This window comes from Taudactylus pleione, unplaced genomic scaffold (genome assembly GCF_031769625.1).
Source record: "Taudactylus pleione unplaced genomic scaffold, aTauple2 ptg000041l, whole genome shotgun sequence".
NCBI lineage: Eukaryota > Metazoa > Chordata > Amphibia > Anura > Myobatrachidae > Taudactylus > Taudactylus pleione.
The window spans coordinates 12,703,489-12,726,334 of record NW_028284443.1 but is presented as its reverse complement, the minus strand read 5'-3'; the positions used below and the strand labels follow the sequence as shown (position 1 = coordinate 12,726,334).

Sequence of the window (22,846 nt, the reverse complement as noted above, 5' to 3'; positions counted from 1 at the left end):
TCAACATTTTTACGGTTAGGGTTAAGTTTGGGCACTTGGGAGGGAGGGTTAGGTGTAGGCTGCTGGATGGGACGGTTAGGTTTAGGCACTGGGGTGAGAGTTAGGTTTAAGCTATGGTTAGTTTTAGGCATTTGAGGAGGGTTAGGGTTAGGCACCAGGGGAAGGGGGTTAGGTTTAGAGTTAGGACTAGGCTTAAAATAAAAAATTAAAATTGTGTCAACCATATATGTGTTGACCATTTGTCCCTGTCGACCTTTTGTACATAACAAACAAAAAATGGCAGCTGCTCAATCAATCTAGCAGCACTAATCAGGTGCATGAAAGGGAGGGGTCATACTAAGTAGAAAAAGGAGGGGGGTTTAACCCCCTATTGTTCCTCAGCACACTGAATAGTACCTGCAACAATATATGAAGACTATATGGTCATAGAAATCAGAGATATTAGTTGCATGCATTTGCAAATACATGGGAAGCTGCTAGGCCAAGTCACGGCTTCTCTGTCTCTAGCAGTCCCTAACACTAAGGGGTTCACCCCTTTTTCCAACACTCATTAATTAGTCTTACACAGCTATACTTTACACTGCACTGTCACTCTTTTTCCATTTTTCGCGTGATGCCCTGGGGGGGTCCTGGGCTGGACGTTTTTCGGGGTGCACTGTGCCCCGGATGTGAACCCCTTAGTGTTAGGGACTGCTAGAGACAGAGAAGCCGTGATGTGGCCTAGCAGCTTCCCATGTATTTGCAAATCATAACACTGCCCCAATCTGGTTGGACCATACTTGCTTACTTTCTCAGAGTGTCTGGGAGAATCCTGGATTTTGTTATGCTCGCCCTTCTCTGGGGAAGTGGGCTGCCCAGGCTGCTTGATGTCATTCTTCTCTGTGTCAGTCCCATAGTCTGAAGGGTTCGCAGACCTCTTTATTACCTCATCTGCCCTCACTTTGAAAACACATTTTATGGTTTACACTTTGTTATTGTCAAAGAAATAGTCGTAATTTGGCAAGTTAGTGCTGGAAGTTGCATTATGCTGCATGGATGTTCAAATGCTAATGTCAATCCCCATAGCTGCAGTTCTTAAAATGCGTTATTTGGGAATATAGAGATCCACAAACAATATGCAAAAAAGTGCTAGTTGCTTTGCTAATAAATATGAAAGCAGCTGTAAGAAGAATATTGTTAACAAACATTGGGCCTGATTTAGAGTAGTGCACAAATCCGATTGTTTGCATACTAATCCGATGTTAGAAGATCGACGCATGTGCGGGATGTATCCTGCGCATGCACCGGTCTTCTACTGCAAAATTTCTTGCAGTTTCCCAAACCACAGCCTGATTGATAGGAGTGGGCAGGGCCAGCCAGCATTGCTTGAAATGGGGGTGCGTCGCTCCATTTTCTGGGAGTGCCGAGGCCAGGGTCTGTGTCTTCCGGTTCTGAGATGGCCATCTGAGTAATCTAAGGGTTACTCAGATGGCCGATGGTCTAGCAAGTGATCCGATGGCTGCATCCTCGGATGTAGCAGCGGATCAGACAAGCGTGCTAGAGGCGTCTATTTACACCAGATACCGCTTGCTGCAATACCATATGATGCTAACAGCATACAGCTATGGGCCATTGATCCTTAGTTTGTACATCCAGGCTGTTAACCTCCAGGCAGGATATTTGATAGTTATTGCTGGGTTTCTGCACTGTGATTTGGCTACCATGGCAACCTCAGTCAGGTGGTACATGATGTAGTGAGCAGAGAGGCTCTGGAAAACCCCTCTTAGCTCTGTTTTCAGTGTAAAGTACTCCCCTCTGTCATCACATGACATGCAGGGAGTCTGTGTCGGTGATTGGCAGCCATACTTGGTATAAGATGTAATGACTGATAGGAGGACGGCTAAAAAAAATACTGTAAGTTGCATAAGAAATAAACTATGCAGAATTTCTTCTTTCAATACAAATATTTAAAATCAGTGATCAAACCACTACTAACTGATTTTAAGGTGGTTATGTAATAGTTTCAGAAGAAACCAATGTCATTTTGGCAAGTTTGCCGCTAAATTTGAAGAAGCAATCAGTTATACTGCAAAACCAGCCTTATAACTCATTATCACTTTTTTTAAATTTAGCTGCAAACTCACGGAAATCACACTAATTCCTTCATCTTGGAACCTGAAGGTGTTATAATCATTCTTTATTTTTTATATCTATTTACTGTTGACACCACATAAATTATATCTTTGTACAGCTACAAATTACAACCACTCCATAATTTGCTTTTTATTAGTCGTATCATGGGATAATATATACATTTATATGGTGGATTAACAATATAAGTAAAATGACAGTATTGTTAATTTCTGCTCGTGTTGTTTTGCTTTGAAGATTAACCCTATGTACTTTCCTATAGTGCTTTAAAGTACCTTATTCCTGTAACATCGCAACATGCAATTAAAAGAAGTGGATTAAATCCAATCCATTCTGCAACAGATGGACAAAGTGTGCAGTGCTTGGAGCTACTGATTGAAAATGGCTTTGATGTCAATGAACTTTTGGCTGAACATATGTCTGAAAATCATGGTGATAAAAGGAAAACTGCACTATTTTTTGCCGTCTCCAACAAAGACGTTTTGTGCACTGAGATGTTATTAAAGGCTGGTGCTAATCCAAACTTAGACCCTCTAAACTGTCTCCTCGTAGCTGTGCGATCTGGGAACCATGAAATAGTGAGGCTGCTGTTAGTTCATAATGCTGATGTCAACTGCTATTTCATGCATGTGAATGACACTCATTTCCCTAGTGCAATACAGTATGCCCTCAATGATGAAATCATGCTACGATTGTTGTTAAATAATGGATACCAGGTTGAGAAGTGTTTTGATTGCCTACATGGGGACATTTATGGCGGCTCATTCATATGGTCAACCTCCGAAGAAGTGCTACCAGGCTGGACATCGTGTATTGTAAAAGACAGCCCTGTGAGTATCTTTACATGGTGTAATTTTACTTGGAAGTTATTTTCGAAATAGAAAAATGTCTGCAATTCAATTGCAGCTTTGGTCCCAATGTGCACCTTGATTTGCGCAAATGCATCTAGGCTAGTGATATATTCTGAAGAGTAGAAGTTTGCACAGGAAGGACTTGGGTCAGAGCTGGGTGGTGATAAGGTATACTATTATACTTTTATTGACACAAAACAATTTTTATGCCTTGTGCACTGTGTACAACAGAGGTTCCCAAAATCCACCATTATAGTCCAGGTTTTAAGGATATCCATGCTTGAGTCCAGATGGTTAAATCAAATTGACCGAGGCACTATTTAAGTCACCTGTGCTCAAGTATGGATATCCTTAAAATGTGGACTGTAATGGCGGAGTTTGGGGACCTCTGGTGTAAAATATAAATAAATTAACACTTACAGTTTACACTGCACATTATATGCATTTCATTCAAGACAACACAAACTAGCAAAAATGTGTAGAATCCTGTTTTTTTAATAATTTTTTTCTTTATTAAAGTATGATAATTGCAGATACATATCAATGAAGTATCCAGAATCCTGCTTTTTTCTATTTTAGGTAAGGTGGATAGCAAATGCTGCTATTTATTTCTTGGTGGTGGCCAAAACAGGCTCAGCACAGGGGTGAGACAAGTCTCCCTGGCGAATGGGTAAATTACCCTGGCCCTCACATCCTGTGGTTATGTGAAGAGCTCCATTGCTTTTCAGCACGGAAATGCTAGCTTCTGGGAAGAAGGACAAGTTGTTTTTTTGCACCTGTATGGAGGCACAAGCACTGCAATGAACATCCTGGGGATTCTTTTTACTATAGCAGAAGGGCATTACGCTTGAGTGACTAGGAGTCCCGGCAGTCCCCCCCTGATGGTGCCCCTGGTGGCAGGTGAGGCACTGCCTCCCCTGTCTACCTTTTCCTCACATACCTGCTCAAAACACACCAAATTTCCAGCACTATATACTGCTGCACCTATGTGTACTGCCCACATAAACCCTCGGGTTTATATATGTTTCTGTAATTCTGGCTCAGATACTAGCCAGTGCCTCCCCAACCATTTACCTCACCGCACGTCACTGCTACAGTATAATAACAACAGTCCAGATGTTCCATTGCTCTAAAGGTCTATTTAAGCTACAGAAAAAACTGTACTGAGCAGTATTGAGTTGAAAGGGATTGTACTAAATTGGTAAGAGGTTGCACGTTTATGTGAGCGTTATACTTTTGTACAGTGCGTCTTCGCTCCACACTTTGAGGCGCTCTTTCAGATAACTGAGATGTGCATCTTGCTGAGGTCTTGATGGAGACCTGTGCAAAATGAATGTATTTCTGCTTTGCAAATGACCTTCGTTGTCTCTTCCTTATCTTCTTTCTTGAGGACCTACTTATCATGCCTTTTGGCCCCGATATTCAGGAGAAAACAGCAGTTTCACATGATTGCCACCAATGGACCGTACACATGGTCAGATCAGACAACAATCGGATATTGTTATCTGATCGACCAGCATGTACTGGATGATCACTATCGAACATCCAGCACATGCTCCATTCCCCCAACTACTATAATGACCCTAGATCAACGATCAAGGGTCCCTATAGTAACCAGACTGACCTGGTCGATATCGACCAGGTTGGCCTGCATGCACGGGCAATGGTCGATATCAATATCGACCATCCGTGCCCGCGCATCATTTCAGCGTTTGGTCGTTTGAGGGGGCAAAAAAAGGTCGATTTAAACGATCAAATGATAAACTATATCGTTATTGTTTACATCGACCAAGAAATCTGACTGTGTGTATGAATAATAAGTTAAGTAACCATGCCTCTTTACTAAGTGTCTTATCTTGCCTGTCTTGTCTTTGTCAGTATCTTGCCTGTCCAGTCATTATCTGAAAATCCTGCAGTTCCTCAGTCCTGGTCACTCCTGCCCTGCAGCTAATAGTCATTGTCTAGCTTTTACTTGTCTGGCTACCAACAGGTAGCTGCACTATAGTCCCAAAACATATCGTATACCATATTTACCTGCCGCTGCTAGTGCACCGTGTCCATAATTGTCATAGTGCCATTCTTTCTGCAGCCTCACTCCAGCTAGTCCAAGTAGTGGAAGGACTGCCACATCATTACCCAGTCTAGTTCATGGTCAGCAGTCTTGCGGTCTCATAATCGTGTGGGAACCATAAAAATTAAATTTTGCCCCAGGACTGAAAACTGAACTACAATACAATGTTGACGTATGATGGATTTATCATGTAGGTACATTGGTGCAAAAACAAAACATTTTGCTGTGCGCATCAATGAGCTCTTCATAAATGTGGCCCAGAATGCAATTCCAATAGGTCTAAGTAGTAGAGAAGTGTGGGTAGAACTAAAGGGAACACAATTATACCGGCCAATCAGGAGCGTATTAAGAGGGGAGGGGGCCTGTGTGCATTCCCTGTCCGGGACCCCCACCTCTTTCCCCGGTGGTGTGTAACAAATTGATGGCTGACCGGTGACCATAGCAGCAGTAGACTCGGGGCACTAGTCTGGCCGCCGCGCCATTTTCCCGGCGACTTCCTTACTACACATGCGCAGAATGCCAGGAATATGGCCGCAGCGTCCATTTTCCGGCATTTTGTGCAGGGCTGAGACACCCGACGCGGGACCTCGGAGAGGTAAGTATTAGAAAATATGGGTGCACACCCTGCACCCATTATAGATACGCCCCTGCGGTCAATAGTTTCAAAATCCAGAGGTGGATGCGAAGATGGCCAGCAAGTCGAATCATTTGTCCCCAAATCCTGCAAATCACAGCATCCTGTACAGAGCAGGGGCGAGGAGGATGCTCCTTTCCAACCCCCTCCCCCCACCAGCCCTGACCATTTCACTAAAAAGTGGACGGGAAGCCCCAAAAATCTTGGAGGATGTCAGAACATTTTGTGAGAGTTGGCAAATATGAGCGCAATGCACCCATACACATAGATGAGGTAGCTGCACCCTCGACCTTTCCTGCACCAAAAACACATAGACTCATTGGGTATATTTACTAATGTTTTTACAACTGGAGAAGTTGCCCATAGCAACCACTCAGATTGTAGCTATTATCTTCTAGAAGGTACTTGCTAAATGTTAAGTAGACTCTGGTTGCTATGGGCAACATTTCCAATTCTAAAAACTCTCACATTAGTAAATATACCCCATTGTAGGCGGAGATGAAGGAGGATGGAAGGTTTACTTTAATGTCTGTCATTTGAATGACTAAACCAAAACTTAATTGGCAATTATGTAATATTGAGTTTGTTTTCACCTTTATATTATGGTTCTGTTCTATTCAGTTTTGTGATTTCATCACTGTAGCCTGGATGAAGCATTTGGTTGGAAAAGTCATTCGTGTATTAGTGGACTACATGGATTACGTTCCAATTTGCACAAAATTGAAAACTACACTTGAAGTTCAAAAAGAGTGGACTGAGATACAGGAGATTATAGGTACAAGAATTTAAAATGTCAGTGTTTTTGTTTTGTTTTGTTTTTTATGTACAGTGAGTTGATCAACATGAATTGGTTTTACATAATTGCAAAAATGTAACCTGGTATAAGATTTCAATAGGATATATACAACACCAGAAATGTGTGTAACTGTAAACACATATTCACCCATTAGCCATAACATTAAAACCACTGACAGGTGCATTAAATAACATTGACTATCTCGTTACAGTGGGATATATGAGGCATCAACTTTAGTAATTGAAGTTGATATTGCGTAAAGAAAACCAAAGGATTGGGGGCCGCTCTAGTCTTGGAGTTGGGATGGAACTAGGGGTGTGCATCGGCCACTTTTCCTGTTTTGGTTTTGGATCTGGATCTTTCTTCGTGTTTTGGATCTGGATTGGTTTTGCCAAAACCACCCTTCCGGGTTTTGGTTTTAGTTTTGGATCTGTATTTTTTTGGAAAAAAGCATAAAAACAGCTAAAATATTATATTATATAATATTACCTCACTAACATTCATTTCCACTAATTTCCAGTGTATTCTGAACACCTCACACCTCACAATATTGTTTTTAAAGGTTGCACCAAGGTAGCTGGATGACTATGCTAAGCGACACAAGTGGGCGGTACAAACACGTGGCCCATCTAGGAGTGGCACTGCAGTGGCAGACAGGATGGCAGTTTGAAAAACTAGGCCCCAAAGAGTACATAATGCGAATAAAATAAAGAGATGCAAGATGGAATTGTCCTTGGGCAAACATCATCTTTCATGGACTTTTGCCCAGGAATGATGATGTTTGTCCATGAAAGATTATGTTTTGCATCTTTCTGAGATGCGATTTTTGGTGTGAAAAATCCAAATTTGGTGGGAAAATTCGAACTAATCCGAGTCTTCAGATCCCTAATCAATTGTCTAAATCCCACTGCACTAATGACGGATACCGGACGCACGTCTAACACAAACATAGCTGTCAAGGCCTCAGTTATCCGCTTTGCAACAGGATGACTGCTGTAGTACTTCATCCTCCTCGCAAAGGACTGTTGGACAGTCAATTGCTTAGTAAAAGAAGTAGTGGTGTTCCAACTTCCTCTCTGGGATGATGAACGACTCCCAGTAGCAACAGCAGCAGCGGCAGCAGTAGATGTAGCAATGCAGGATCCTATGGAGGAATCCCGGATAGGAGAGGAGTCAGTCATGCCAGTGACATGGCCTGCAGGACTACTTCCAATGCTGATTGAGGAGGAAATTGATGAGTAGGGAGTTGCTGGTGTGGTTTGCAGGCGCTTGGATACAACAGGACAAAGGGATTTAGGTGTACCTAGACTGCTTACGGTGACTTTTTATGAATGAACTGCAGGTGACATATAACGAGGATGTTCCTAGGTGGTTAATGTCCTTACCCCTACGTATTACATATGGCAAGACAGTTGTTGTCCGGATTTGGATAGAAATAATTCCAGACTGAAGAGGTGGATTTTTGGTCTTCTGCCCAGGCATGATGATGGGCTTTTTCATCCCATGGACAACAACTGTCTCCCTCGGTGCCTGATTTAAACAAACCACATCACCATCAGAATCCTCATCGTCAACTTCCTCCTCAGCGCCAGCTACACCAATATCCTCATCCTGTTGTACTTCAGCAGTGACATCTTCAATTTGAATATCAACAACTGGACTGTGGGTGCTCCTTCCAGCACTTGCAGATGGCGTGCAAATGGTGGAAGGAGCCAACTCTTCCCGTCCAGTGTTGGGAAGGTCAGGCAACACTTGGACTCTCCATGGGGATTTGTGAACGCACAGTTCTTTGCTGAGCTTTTGCCAGCTTAACTCTTTTCATTTTTCTAGCGGGAGGAGGAGGGTTTCCATCGTCATGTGAAGGTGAACCACTAGTCATGAACATAGGCCAGGGCCTTAGCCGTTCCTTGCCACTCCGTGTCGTAAATGGCATATTGGCAAGTTTACATTTCTCCTCAGACGATTTCAATTTATTTTTTGGAGTCATTTTACTGAACTTTGGCTTTTTGGATTTTACATGCCCTCTACTATGACATTGGGCATCGGCCTTGGCAGAAAACGTTGATGGCATTTCATCGCCTATGTCATGACTAGTGGCAGCAGCTTCAGCACTAGGAGGAAGTGGTTCTTGATCTTTTCCTTATTTTATCCTCCAAATTTTTGTCCTCCATTATATTTATGGAGTGCATTATTTTTATGGAGTAAATAACCCCTGTAAAAATTATTTGGATTAATTAAATCAGCCCTTTGTATTTGGAGTGAATATACACAGGGCACAGGGTCAGCGTACCTCTTCACCACACACGGGAAGGTTCTGTAAAAATAATTTGGATGAATTAAATCACCCCTTTTTATTTGGAGTGAATATACACAGGGCACAAGTCAGCGTCGCCCTACAATACACACGGGAAGGCCCTGTAAAAATTATTTGGATTAATTAAATAACCCCTGTAAAATTTATTTGGATGAATTAAATCACCCCTTTTTATTTCTAGACTGGAGTGAATACACAGCACAGGGCACCGTAGCCCTACAATACACACGGGAAGGCCCTGTATATTTTTGGATTAATTGAATAACCCCTGTAAAAATTATTTGGATGAATTAAATCACCCCTTTTTATTTGGAGACTGGAATGAATACACAGCACAGGGCACCGTAGCCCTACACCACACATGGCAGCTCTGTAAAAATTATTTGGACTGAATATACAGCACAGGACAGCACCACTGGACTGGACTGGACTGATACAGCAGAGCAGGTCACCCTCAGACTGATACAGCAGCACATCACCATTGGACTGGACTGATACAGCAGAGCAGGTCACCCCCACACTGATACAGCAGCACAGCACCACTGGACTGGACTGATACAGCAGAGCAGGTCACCCCCACACTGATACAGCAGCACAGCACCACTGGACTGGACTGATACAGCAGAGCAGGTCACCCCCACACTGATACAGCAGCACAGCACCACTGGACTGGACTGATACAGCAGAGCAGGTCACCCCCAGACTGATACAGCAACGCAGCACCACTGGACTGGACTGATACAGCAGAGCAGGTCACCCCCAGACTGATACAGCAACACAGCGCCACTGGACTGGACTGATACAGCAGAGCAGGTCACCCTCAGACTGATACATCAGCACAGCACCACTGGACTGGACTGATACAGTAGAGCAGGTCACCCCCAGACTGATACAGCAGCACAGCACCACTGGACTGGACTGATACAGCAGCGCAGGTACCCCCAGACTGATATAGCAACACAGCACCACTGGACTGGACTGATATAGCAGAGCAGGTCACCCTCAGACTGATACAGCAGCACATCACCATTGGACTGGACTGATACAGCAGAGCAGGTCACCCCCACACTGATACAGCAGCACAGCACCACTGGACTGGACTGATACAGCAGAGCAGGTCACCCCCACACTGATACAGCAGCACAGCACCACTGGACTGGACTGATACAGCAGAGCAGGTCACCCCCAGACTGATACAGCAACGCAGCACCACTGGACTGATACAGCAGAGCAGGTCACCCCCAGACTGATACAGCAGCACAGCACCACTGGACTGGACTGATACAGCAGAGCAGGTCACCCCCAGACTGATACAGCAGCACAGCACCACTGGACTGGACTGATAAGGCAGAGCTGGTCACCCCCAGACTGATACAGCAGCACAGCACCACTGGACTGGACTGATACAGCAGAGCAGGTCACCCCAGACTGATACAGCAGCACAGCACCACTGAACTGGACTGATACAGCAGCGCAGGTACCCCCAGACTGATACAGCAACACAGCGCCACTGGACTGGACTGATACAGCAGAGCAGGTCACCCTCAGACTGATACAGCAGCACAGCACCACTGGACTGGACTGATACAGCAGAGCAGGTCACCCCCAGACTGATACAGCAGCACAGCACCACTGGACTGGACTGATACAGCAGAGCAGGTCACCCCCAGACTGATACAGCAGCACAGCACCACTGGACTGGACTGATACAGCAGAGCAGGTCACCCCCAGACTGATACAGCAGCACAGCACCACTTGACTGGACTGATACAGCAGAGCAGGTCACCCCCAGACTGATACAGCAGCACAGCACCACTGGACTGGACTGATACAGCAGAACAGGTCACCCCCAGACTGATACCTCAGCACAGCACCACTGGACTGGACTGATACAGCAGAGCAGGTCACCCTCAGACTGATACAGCAGCACAGCACCACTGGACTGGACTGATACAGCAGAGCAGGTCACCCCCACACTGATACAACAGCACAGCACCACTGGACTGGACTGATACAGCAGAGCAGGTCACCCCCGGACTGATACAGCAGAGCAGGTCGCCACCCCACGCCACGCCACTTTCCCACAGACACTAGAGAGACCCGTCCTCTCACTACCCTCTCCAGGACTGGAGTGAAGATGGTGGGGCGGGAGGCGCGAAATGTGCAAAGTCCGGGTCTCGCGAGAATCCGACACCAGGATGATGTTTTGCCTTGTTCCGGGAACCGAGTCTGGCGGGAAAACCCGACCCGGACTCTGTTCCTGTCTCGGATCAGGGCAGTTCGGATTTCGAAAATCCGAACCCGCTCATCCCTAGATGGAACACTCTTAGGTTGCTGCTGGGAATAAAAGAAGGGTGCAGTACACCACCCCTATTAGACAAGTGGACAAAAAATATTAATTTCCAGCACAAACTCTATAGGGTGCTCACATACGTATCAAATATACAATAGTATGCAGAATCAATGAATACTTTAAAAATTATGTATTTATTGATAATATTGATAAAATAAGTTAGCAAAATTTGTCTAGACAATTCTTATAATAATTCTAATAAAAAAACTAATAATAATAATACAAAGGACAAAAGGACAGACATGCTAATGGATAATAACATAAAAGATATATATGAATAAAAAGAATGTCCTTTGATCTTTGTATTATCATCCTGCAAATAGATGGTTAATAACCCCAGTGTATATCGGGTTTATTATTTTGCTATTGTTCACCTTTTTACAACAGGACACTCCTGAGCATTTTACTTCTCTGTAGGTGAAAGCCAACTGGATTTTTAAGACAAACACTTTTAGTGCAGCTAAAACAGCAGACACTAATATATAGTCCATTAAGAGTGTGATTTGATCCTATCACATTCTCTGTGTCTCCAGTGTAAGTAGTTGTAAGAGGCAATGCTGGCAGCTATTATGTCCAAACAAAATCAGTGGCACACTGACTTGTACCACCTTTGTCCACACCATCCAATAACCTCAGAGCAGGATAGTTACTCTTGTCCCGATAGGAATCTGTCAGTCAAGGTGGCATGGGTAGTGTCATATAAGTTGTCCCAAATAGGGACCTTAAAGGCAAATGGACTTCTTAGAATACCTTATGCCTCTATCTGTAGCTCCTGTGCTGTGCTCTGTTGAGGTAGGGAGTTTGCTGAACATCTGCCGGCAGACCTTGCCCGATTCATCCGTCTATGGCCCATATTCAATTAGCCGCGAGAAGTCGGAATCTGCGAAAACGTATCGCCGATTGCGACTTTTCACTAGGCGGAAACTTATCTCCGTATTCAATTGCAAACACTTTTCGCGTACGTGAAAACGCAATGCGATGTAATAGGTGAAAACATTTTTGCCTCTGAATAGGGGGAGAAAAAAGTGCAAAATCGCTATTTAGGGCTGCAAAGGTGGGGAAACCACTCAGCACTCTTGGGACAGCCCCCCAAAGGATAACTGCGTCAAAAATCCCCTAAAAAAAATGAGGAAAACCCCCAAAAAGCACTTTGAAAATGGGTGCGAAAGAGTGCAAAGTGGGGGTACAAACTTAAAAAGCGAATTAGACATTTGGGGGTCTGCAAGTATGGGTGAGGTGTTTTTTTGATTACAGGTGCTTGCTTCAGGTGCGATTTTTACACTTTTTAAAACTTTACTACCAAAAAACCATGCTAGTACCCATTTTCAAGTACCCCCAATTTGACAGGACTACTTATTTTCACCAAAAATAACAGCTTAATGCTATTCTTCACCACTAGGGCAAAGACGCTAATTAGAAGAAATTGACACACACCTTAAGTACCCCAAATGGCTTTATTAGGGCTATTCGGGGGCATGTACATTGATCCCCAATGTTAGTACATCTTTTAGTGGGTGTCAGACTGATTTCCCCAGTTCTGACAGCACCTTTTCCCTATTTTGCATTCATCGGGTTGCATTTTCGTGTCTGCTTGAAATAGAGATGAGCGGGTTCGGATTTAATCGGTTTTACTCGGATCTCAAAACGGCATTTTATTGGCTATCGGCTAGCACGTGTTTTGGATAGCCAATAAAATAAATCCGAACTAATCCGAACTTGCGGTAAAATGGTGATAAGAACCGAGTAATCTGAACTCGCACATCTCTAGTTTGAAATTGAATAGGCGAATCGCGGGTACGCACGTGATAAGTTTCTATGGCTAAAAAACGCGATGTAGGCAAAAAGTACGGCAGGCAAAACTTTATCGCGTATGCGAATCTAATTGACTATGGTCCTATATATTTCAGGGTCCGGGTCAGTATCGATGACTGTAAACATTATCGTAAACCTCACCTTTTCATTACAGCCTAATAGCACTCCTCTTAATGCCTCTCTTACTCACGCCTTCTACCGGCCTTTTCTCCTTCCCAGTTCACCCTCCAATGGTCAACCCCATATAGAATCTAAGCTTGCACTATGTTTACCACTAGTACTCTTTGTCTTTTGTCTCTTTCTCCCCTTCAGCCAGTGGTGTAACTACAGTGGGTACAGGGCGTGTGGTTGCTATGGGGCCTGTACCACCTCTGGGGTCCGCCTCTCCCTGCACCCAGTCACACCACCGCATAGAACACAGCTGCGGCAGTGAGCGGCCACTGCTGGAACCTGGTCTTGGCTCCCAGCACTGGTTGGGAAGCGGCTGATGCAGCAGAGGTATATGTTTGGCCTGGCCACGAGCCAATCAGTGCTCAAGGGGAGGCAGCCAATATGAAAGAGGCAGCGGTGGGCGTTTGTATTTGGCTCAGGCAGCCAATAGGAAGTGGCCGTGGCGAGCCAATTATGGCTCGCTGGGTCAGGGTTAATTTTGTCTACAAAAATTTTGACTAAAAGTAATCGTCAACAACAATTATTTTGAGTACTAAATTGTAACAATAATTATAATATAAATGTTTTAATAACGAAAATTACGACAAAGCGTGTTCAATTTTAAATAAGCGACTAAGACTAAAACTAAATTTAAAATCCTTGTCAAAATTAACACTGATACTACATACACTGCATTCTATTTTTGAAGTATGGTTATTTTACATTTTTAACCACTTAACTGGCTAGTATTTTTTCCAAAAACTGCTCAGAAATTAAAAATTTTTTGTTATCACTGAATTGGGTCAAGGACATCTATATATAACTTATAAAACACAATTTTATTTAAAAATATATATTTTTTTTTAAGCACAGTTTACCAGAAATTTTTTTATTGTATACTGTAGTGTACCATTAGACATCGATGGCCGATGGTTTAAAAATATCTTCAGAAACCATAGATGGTAATGTCACAGTGGAGCAAGGGCAGCTCTGGATCTCCCCAGTGACTGTTGCTCTCTGCAGCCACCGGGAGTAGTGGATAGTGGGGCCAGGCAGAGCTGGATTTCCTGGTGGCTGCTCCTCTGTGCAGCCGCCAGGTGTAGTGCATAATGGGGCCAGGTAGCGCAGGATCTCCCCAGTGACTGCAGAGCCACCAGGTGGGGGTTTGCTGATCAGCACACAATAACAGAATGTGGGGGTCCCTATGAGACAGGCGGCTTTTGGAAGGTTATCTTCCAGGTTTCTGACTGGTCGCATCAGATGTGACCATGTCAGGGAAAGCCCAGGCTGGCGTGGTTGCATCTGATGCGATCATGCCAGGCAAGTGGTTAAAGAACTATGTGATCTTGACACATTCGGTATGATTCAGCCCGACAGAGGAGGAAATCCTGATCGTCCTAAAGGTAAGTATAAACTAATCTAAGTCTAGTCCCTAACCCTCCTTTAGGGTGCCTAACCCTGACCCCCTCCCCCCGTGCCTAACCCTAATCCCCCCTCTAACTACCTAAACCTAACCCCCCCCTTCCCCGCCACCTAAACCTAAGTCCCCCAGGGGATTGCCTAACCCTAACCTCCCCCCGGGGGTGCCTAACCCTAACCCTCCTTCCCCCTAGCCTAACCCTAACCTCCCCCCGGGGTGCCTAACTCTAAGTCCCCCCCGGGAGCCCCTAACCCCCCCGCGCGGCTGTCCGCGCCCGGCTCCCGGCATCACTTTGATCGGGATGCCGGGCGCCGGTCTCCCGGCGTCGGTAAAATGACAGGCGTCTAGATTTAGACGCCTGTCATTTAACCCTCGCCGGGATTAAGTAGTTGGGAAGTCGGCTGTCGGCATTGCGGCGTCCGGCTTCCTGAACGTATACCATCTAGACAATTGCAGAAAATAAATATGACCTGTGTGAAGGAAATATGATTGTGTATTGCATTTGTTCTAACTAAATTAAGGCATTCATTTGTATATGATATATGTGAGGAGTACTACGGTAAGTCAGTATGTAACACATCTCACTCAGCCAACTGAGCTTAGATTACTAAACACATCAGCAGCGGCTCCTACTCTCATACCTGAAGGTGGCTGCCACTGATGCTGATCTGGCCTGCTGGGTCCTGGTGCCAGTGCAATGGATCTGGCAGGCACCGGGACCAACGCATATGCATGAGCGGCTGTAGCGCCGCGAATGCGCATGAGACCGGCTTGTAGAGATTGGATTGCTTGCAGCCCCTAGAAGCCGTGTAGGGCTGCCGAAAGGCAGAGCAGCGGCTTCCCAGTGCAAGCCGCTCTCTGCTAGTCGCAGCCGGGGCTGGCAGTCACAGGGGTTGTATTTATGCTTTGTACTCCAGTGATAGTTTACTGTTGTGCATTGTATTTATACTGTTTACTTTGATTGTTTTTATGTCTACCTCTTGTACAGAGCAACTTGTGGCGCCTAACAAATAAAAAATAATGATAATAATTATAATAATAATAATAATAATAATAAAATGTGTATTCTGCAAATGAAGCAAATAGTTTAAAACATGGGTGTCACACTCGCCTAATCTCCATGAAGTTGCGGGAGGCTCCTGATTTTTCAGGTACCCCCCGAACCCCCGGAAGAGTAGATGGATCTCCGGCATCCCACCCACTTTCTAGTGAATTGGGCAGGATGGGGAGATAATACGGAGAATCTCAGGTCCATAGGGAGGGGTGGCTCTAAAATGACACGAATTGCATCATTTGGTTATGTCCCCTCCCCAAGGACCCGCAAATCTCGCCATTTTACCATGACAGAAGTCTAATGACGTGGAGAGCCCAGCCATGCCCCCGAAGCTGTCAGCTGCATCAGCTCTCCAGGCTTCTTCTTGAGATGAGATCATTAAAGTTGGCAAGTATGATGGGTGTAAGGGTATGTGACCTACGCCTGTTCTAAATATGACGCATAGTCTACTGCTTCCAACCAGCACGTATGTTGCTATAGTTGCAGCTTTCCATAGACGTGTATTTGCCTCTTTTATAGTGACTAGAAATTGCGCCTGTGTTCTGGGGGACTTTCACGTGGAACTCTGTATCAGCCCCTGAAAGTACAATTTATGGACTGAGCTTTTATTATATTTATTATTATATTTAATGCGAGTATGTTCATGGACACATCATTTTGTTACTTCGTCAATGAGCTGTACACATTTTGATTGAGCATTATATTGAAACTTGTACAATTGAGTCAATTTTGATTGTTACAGTGCATATATAAAGTGCAACTGAATTTGCTGCGCTGTATAAGAAACTGTTAATAAATAAATAATAAATATATGGGATTTTCTCTTCTTACTAATGTAATAGTCTTGTATATTAGTAAACTGTTATGAATTACAACTGTCTTTTTAAACATATTGTAGTTAATCCATAGAATTTCTCTAAAATACACAATTCATACTGTGTCATGGAAAAATATTGCTTATACTGAAAGTGTAAAAAAAGATTAACCTTTAACTCTACTCCATATGTCTGTTTAGTATATTACTTGGGGTAAATTTACTAAAGTGAGAGTTTTTAGAAGTGGAGATGTTGCCCATAGCAACCATTCAGATTCTAGCTATTATCTTCTAGAAGGTGTTAGTTAAATGTTAAGTAGAATTTGATTGGTTGCTATGGGCAACATCTCCACTTCTAAAGTACTTATGGGTGAAATTCAAGTACTTATGGGTGAAATGGTTTATTCAGTCTTATAATTCACCAGAATTTGACGGAATCAGGGGCTTCAGATTGATTCATAAAGATACATGTTTTAGTAATCACAATATATTATTGTAGCCATATTGGTGTATGGCTAATATAATATTTATGTACAAACATATAACTATTGTAGTAATTCACCTATTTACATCATTCTAGGGAATCCATTACTGAAAGTAAATATATATATATATATATATATATATATATATGTGAAATAATTTGTGTATGCACGTGTATGTAATTCATGTATTTGCATATAGATTTGTGTGGTGTTTCTGTCTGTGGTGATGATGTGCCTCAATGTGTGGGATGCACATGCACTGTGGAAGAGGTGGGCGGAGTGATACGGCTGGGAAGGAAGTGGTTCCTGCCAGAGAAAGAGGGTGGGTATATAGGAGCTATCAGGAGCAGCTGGCAGGTAGACTGCAGATCCCTCCCCCCCCTTCCTGTCCTGAGCAGCAGATGAGCTGTAGACATGAGTTGTGAACAGGCTTCCAGGGACAGGAGGGGTGAAGCCAGTGAGGGAGCTGATGGATGCCAGTGGCAGCGCAGGCTAGGCAGCTTCCCACCTCCATCACTTGCCTCCTTGAAGTCTGAGCTGTATCTGAGCAGTAAATAGGGCTATAAACAAACAGACAGGCTCAGGAGTGGTAAAGCATACCTCCCATCATGACCCTCTCCAGGAGGGACACAATGCTCTGGTCCTGGACTTCCCTGGTAAGAGGTGGGGCTGCAGCACAGTTCAAAATTCAAATAGGGGAGCCACACCAACTGTCATTTCACACACTGCCAAACATCACTGGCTGGGACTCACTGGCAGTTGGTGTGACTCCCCTATTTGAATTTTGGACTGTACTGCAGCCCCACCTCTGGAGCCACCACCAATCATAAATGACCAGGGAAGTCCAGGACCAGAGCATTGTGTCCCTCCTGGAGAGGGTCATGTTGGGAGGTATGGGTAAAGTAAGTGCAGTGGCGTCGCTATAGGGGTGTGGGCGTGTGTGGCTTCGCCACGCAAGGGGATATGAAGAGTGCACCAGGTGTCACCACACCCGGTGATGCCTCTGAGTGAGTGTGGGTGATGGGTATCGCAGCAGGGGCTGTAAAGCACTTACCTGGTGATGACCGATGGTGAGTGGTGCCTGACAGGCATTCAGCTGCTGTCAGTCAGCACCACAGTGGAGCAGTGGCAGCAGAGGTCCACGGCGGGGAGTAATCTGTCAGCTGAGCCAAAGTGATGTGATCCGCACCAGGCAGTCTGGCAGTGGCGGTAGCGGCTTGAAGTAGAGTCCAGCCTCCTTCAGCTGATCAGGAATAGGTAGGAGATAGAGGACAGTTGCCAGCAAATAGCCAGTCCTCCCAGCGCAGTAAAGAGGGGTATCCTGGTATTCTACACAGCTGCAGTTAGCAGAGGTTCATTACTATTGGCTGTCAGTGAGTAATAAAAGGGAAAAACACTAAGCCTTGGAGAGTGATAAAGTGGAGATAGATAAAGTACCAACCAATCAGCTCCTAACTGTAAGGTTACAGGCTGTGTTTGAAAAATGACAGTTAGGAGCTGATTGGTTGGTACTTTATCTTCATCCATTTTATCACTCTCCAAGGCTTAGTACATCTCCCCCTAAATCACATGCACTGCACACATACAGCTACTGTATAATGAAGGAGAGCTGGACAGGCACACAGATAGCTGCCGACAGTGTTACCTGCAGTTAATAATCTCATTTACTGTATCTCTAATGCTCTCTCATTATCTACCAGACTGGCTAAAGAGTTGGGGGGTGGTATATTGACATTTAGTCATACAGTAAGCCAACTATTCAGTTTTAGCTTCTGATAGCAGCAATTGGCAGAGCTGCACAGGAACTATTTATGTATCTTGAATTAAATATATTGTTACCTCTAAAAGGAACTAAAATTAACACTCAGGAGGGAAAGAGTGTAATATTCACAATAAATACTTACCTTACTAAAGGACTGCAACAAGTCTTTTAGAGCTTAGTATTAAGGATATATACATAAATATATTGTTATTCATGCATGATGTTACTGCACTGTTCAGATAAACTTATATGTATGTGAATGTACAACACAGTACCGTTATGTCATGTAATGAGGTAAATGTATTTACTTATTTACTTGGAATTTCATCCATATAAAGAATGTTAAATCTATATGTAATTGCGTTTACTATCCTGGAAGTGTGATGCAAGGATCCAAAAAGAACAAGGAACAGGTGTATTTGTAAATGGTATTTATTGTGTTCTAATATTGTTTACAACTAACATGCCTTTTAAACACACTACACTATAGGGAGTAATATGGATACTTGGGTGTATCTTTGGGCTTACCCAGGCAAGCCCATATATATATATATATATATATATATATATATATATATATTCAATCAGCAATACTTCTATTACATGCAATGCGTGGTACTTAACTGCAACGTTCCCAGCAAAAATGGAGAGAAGTATACTCTCATAGTGTAATAATTTAACACAGTTTATTATATATATATCACACTAAACACACATAAAAATGGGTAATTACATTTAAAAGTTTCAAAAAGGCTTATCTGAGAGTTGTTGCAGATTGTAGTAATGGGGCCACCTCTTCCTCAATGCGTTTCGCCACTTAGGCAATACTAGCAAGACTTCCTGACAAAGTCATTTTTTTATTATACATTTTTTTTATTAAATGTAATTTATAAATTAAATGTAATTTATAAAATTAATAAAACATTTATAAAAAAAATGTAAAAATCTTATTATTAAAATTATTACACTATGAGAGAATTCTTCTCTCCCTTTTCGCTGGGAATGTTGGAGTTAAGTGTCACACATTGCATGTGATAGAAGTATTGCTGGATTGGATCCAGGGAAAGACACTACACTACATGCCAATTAATTTAGCTTAATACGGTACACATAATTATTAAACAGTGTTCAGATATTTAATTTACCATATTACACTATAAGGCGCTTGTTCTCACTTCTTCTATTTTCATAAACTTGTGGGATCTTACAACAACGGTCCAATTGGAGAACATTCAGCTGCCACCGTGGGATCGGGATTATCGTTGAACAGACTAATTATTTAAAGATAAGCACTCACACAGAAATCCACGGTGATAAGTGCTATTTTCAGTACCATATTGTATTATATATATATATATTATCATTTATTTATATGGCGCCACAAGTGTTGCCCAGCGCCTTACAAAGTACATAACCAAAAAAAGTGACTTACAGTACAATACAATACAATGCAGGACAAGGACATGCATAATATACATTGATACATTGGTGTCCATAACACCCAAATAAGCAACACAGCATAAGTAACCAAGTGTTAGGTGTCCTAGTGGTGAGTAAGAAGCAGATGAAAATAAAGTAAGGAGAAGCACAAGAGGGTAGAGGGCCCTGCTCGCAAGAGCTTACATTCTCAAGGGGAGGGGCAGACAGACAGACATGATACAGATGGGGAAGACAGGGAGGAGGGAGAATGTAGCAGCAAGTTAGGATGAGAGCTGGAAAGCATTGATGAAGTAGTGGGTCTTGAGAGCCCGTTTGAAGGATTGTGGAGAGTCTGATGGGAAGAGGGAGAGAGTTCCAAAGGTAGGGAGCAGCATGGGCAAAATCTTGGAGGCAGGAGTGGGCGGAAGTAATCAGTTGGCATGAGAGGCGGCATGTATTTGTTGAACGAAGAGGGCGGACAGGAGAGTGAAGGGAGATGAGGTCAGAGATGTAAATTGGAGAGGAGTGTGTGAGGGCTTAGTAAGTGAGTGTGAGAACCTTGAATTGGGTTCTGAAGGGGAAGAGGAGCCAGTGGAGGGCTTGTAATTGAGGGGAGGCAGATGTAGAGCGTTTGGAGAGAAAGAGGAGTCAAGTGGCAGCAGTGAGGACAAATTGGAGTGGAGTGAGATGGGAGTTGGGGAGGCCAGATAGGAGGAGGTTACAGTAAACCAATCTGGAGATGACCAGTGAGTTTATTAGGATCTTAGTACTGTTGACATGGAAACAACAGGACTGTGAGAGGCTCTGCATATGTGGTTTGAATATATATATATATATATATATATATATATATATACACACACATAACATAACTATGGGTTTTCCTAAGTAGGCCCATACCGGCAATGAATACTTGGGTGGAGGCACTGATAAAATAGAAAAAAGGTAAACCACTTAACATGAGGTTATGGGTGGGTACATATAGACACCATTGTAACTGGTAACAAAGGGTCAATTATAGATATAAAAGGGGGGGGGGATTACATTATACATTATAAAATGTAAACTGTTGTGATAATTTCTTTTCCTATGATGTGTGACATGCACATTTATATACAGAATAAAGAAAGTGATGTCAGAACTGTAATGTTGTCGATGATTCTACATGGCCGGTACCTTTACATATTGTTATTTGCAGAAACAAATGTGAGAAGTCAACTCATCCCCATTCCCAGCCTATGGTAATCAGCGTCAGTTGCCACAAATTAGAGAAGATGCCATGTGCATCTCCAGGATGCTATAAATTAGGATAAGGAAATTTATTTATTCTTTTGTGCTCTATTTTTAGAAAATCCTCGTCCACTAAAGCACTTGTGCCGGCTGGAACTACGCAAACTTGTTGGGCTGGAGAGATTACAGAGTCTGCCTTCAATGAAGAGATTTCCGTTGCCATCTCTTCTTAAATCATTTTTAATGTATAAAGAGTATGATTTATATGGAAAGGGTTTAAACTTGGACACTTGATAAATTACACTACTTGATGGTAGATAGATTACTACTTGTAATTGATAGTGCAAAGAGTTCCTTATTTAAAAAGTGGTTTCTTGATAACCCCATGCAAGTATTCTGCTATGTTTCATGTTAAGGATTTAGGAATTACAAGCCAACAGTTACAGAACCAGCACAGAAAGGAAAAAAGTAATTGAATCTATTATTATACTGCATAATATATGTTATGGTTGTGTTATTAAATATGTCATTAAATGTGTTTCTTGCACCGGAGTAATACCGGTGATGTAAAAAGTGAATATCATTTCAAATTTAAACAGGGCTTTATTGCACTTTGTATTTAAGAACTTTATTAAAGTTTTCACAAACAGTACAGTGACAGTTTGCCAAAAGATAGCAAGTGTACAAGCTAGTAAATGAACAAGTGACATTAAATAGGAAGTCCTCTGTCTAAAATACAATACTAATCGGTGTGTCAAGCGCCTGTGCATGTGACTGGAACTGGCAAAGCGTTTAAGAATAGATTCTACAAAATTATTAGAATGTGATGTGGGGACAAGGGTAAGATAGGGTGGAGGGACAGGGAGGGGTATTAAGGCTGAGACCAGGATATAATCTGCTTTGTAGGGATGTAGAAACACTTGCATACAATAAATGGCTTCGGTACAGCACATTTTTCAAATGCAACTACCTGTATTATGTTTGCAGAGAACTTTGCAGAAAAGATGGGTAAAATGACTGAGTGTAGAGAGAACCCATGCAGTGCTGTAGAGGTGCTGAGAGTACTGTTTTCTTTGTGTGTACATAACATTTGTGTAGTATATTGTTAAAAATGTTTTCAGAATTTACACAATTTTCTCCAATCGTTGAGAACATATAATTTCATGAACTTCACTGGTTTAATAAATGTTACTTAATAGTTTACTTTGGCATGTCAAGTTGTAATGTATAATTTAATATGGAAGACTTGTTTGTTGTTTGTATGATGACCAGTATTATCACTACTATTTCCTGGACATTTTTTTAATTAATAGTTTTGCTCACACAACAGGTCAACTTGCTGCCCTTACAGAGGTCTGAAAATAGATTGAAGTTGAATAAAAGGGATTCCCAATAAAATATACTGTATATATTTTTTGGTAATTAAGAATCCTTATCCCAACTAGCAGATGCCTCACCCCCTCTAGCCATCTCCTTCACAGCTGCTTCTCTAGGCATTAGATGCTGGAGGAGTATTCATGTCATATTGATCAATTGCTGTGCAGCTGACTA

At 42.9% G+C, this 22,846-nt stretch overlaps 1 protein-coding gene across 4 annotated transcripts in view; it reads left to right on the top strand.

Moving 5' to 3' along the window:
* ASB15 (ankyrin repeat and SOCS box containing 15) overlaps positions 1-22,463 on the top strand; it is a 64,479-nt gene extending 42,016 nt beyond the window's left edge. For 3 of the 4 annotated variants that reach the window (XM_088456030.1, XM_088456022.1, XM_088456039.1), the window contains 3 exons: positions 2,393-2,960; positions 6,308-6,461; positions 21,414-22,463. In XM_088456030.1, the coding sequence (XP_088312156.1) occupies positions 2,393-2,960; positions 6,308-6,461; positions 21,414-21,589 (898 nt within the window). In that variant the 3' untranslated portion in view covers positions 21,590-22,463. Of the gene's footprint in view, positions 1-2,392; positions 2,961-6,307; positions 6,462-6,693; positions 6,760-21,413 lie in introns of those variants that run through there. The other variant, XM_088456048.1, reaches the window with a different exon arrangement.
* The last annotated feature ends 383 nt before the right edge of the window (positions 22,464-22,846 follow it).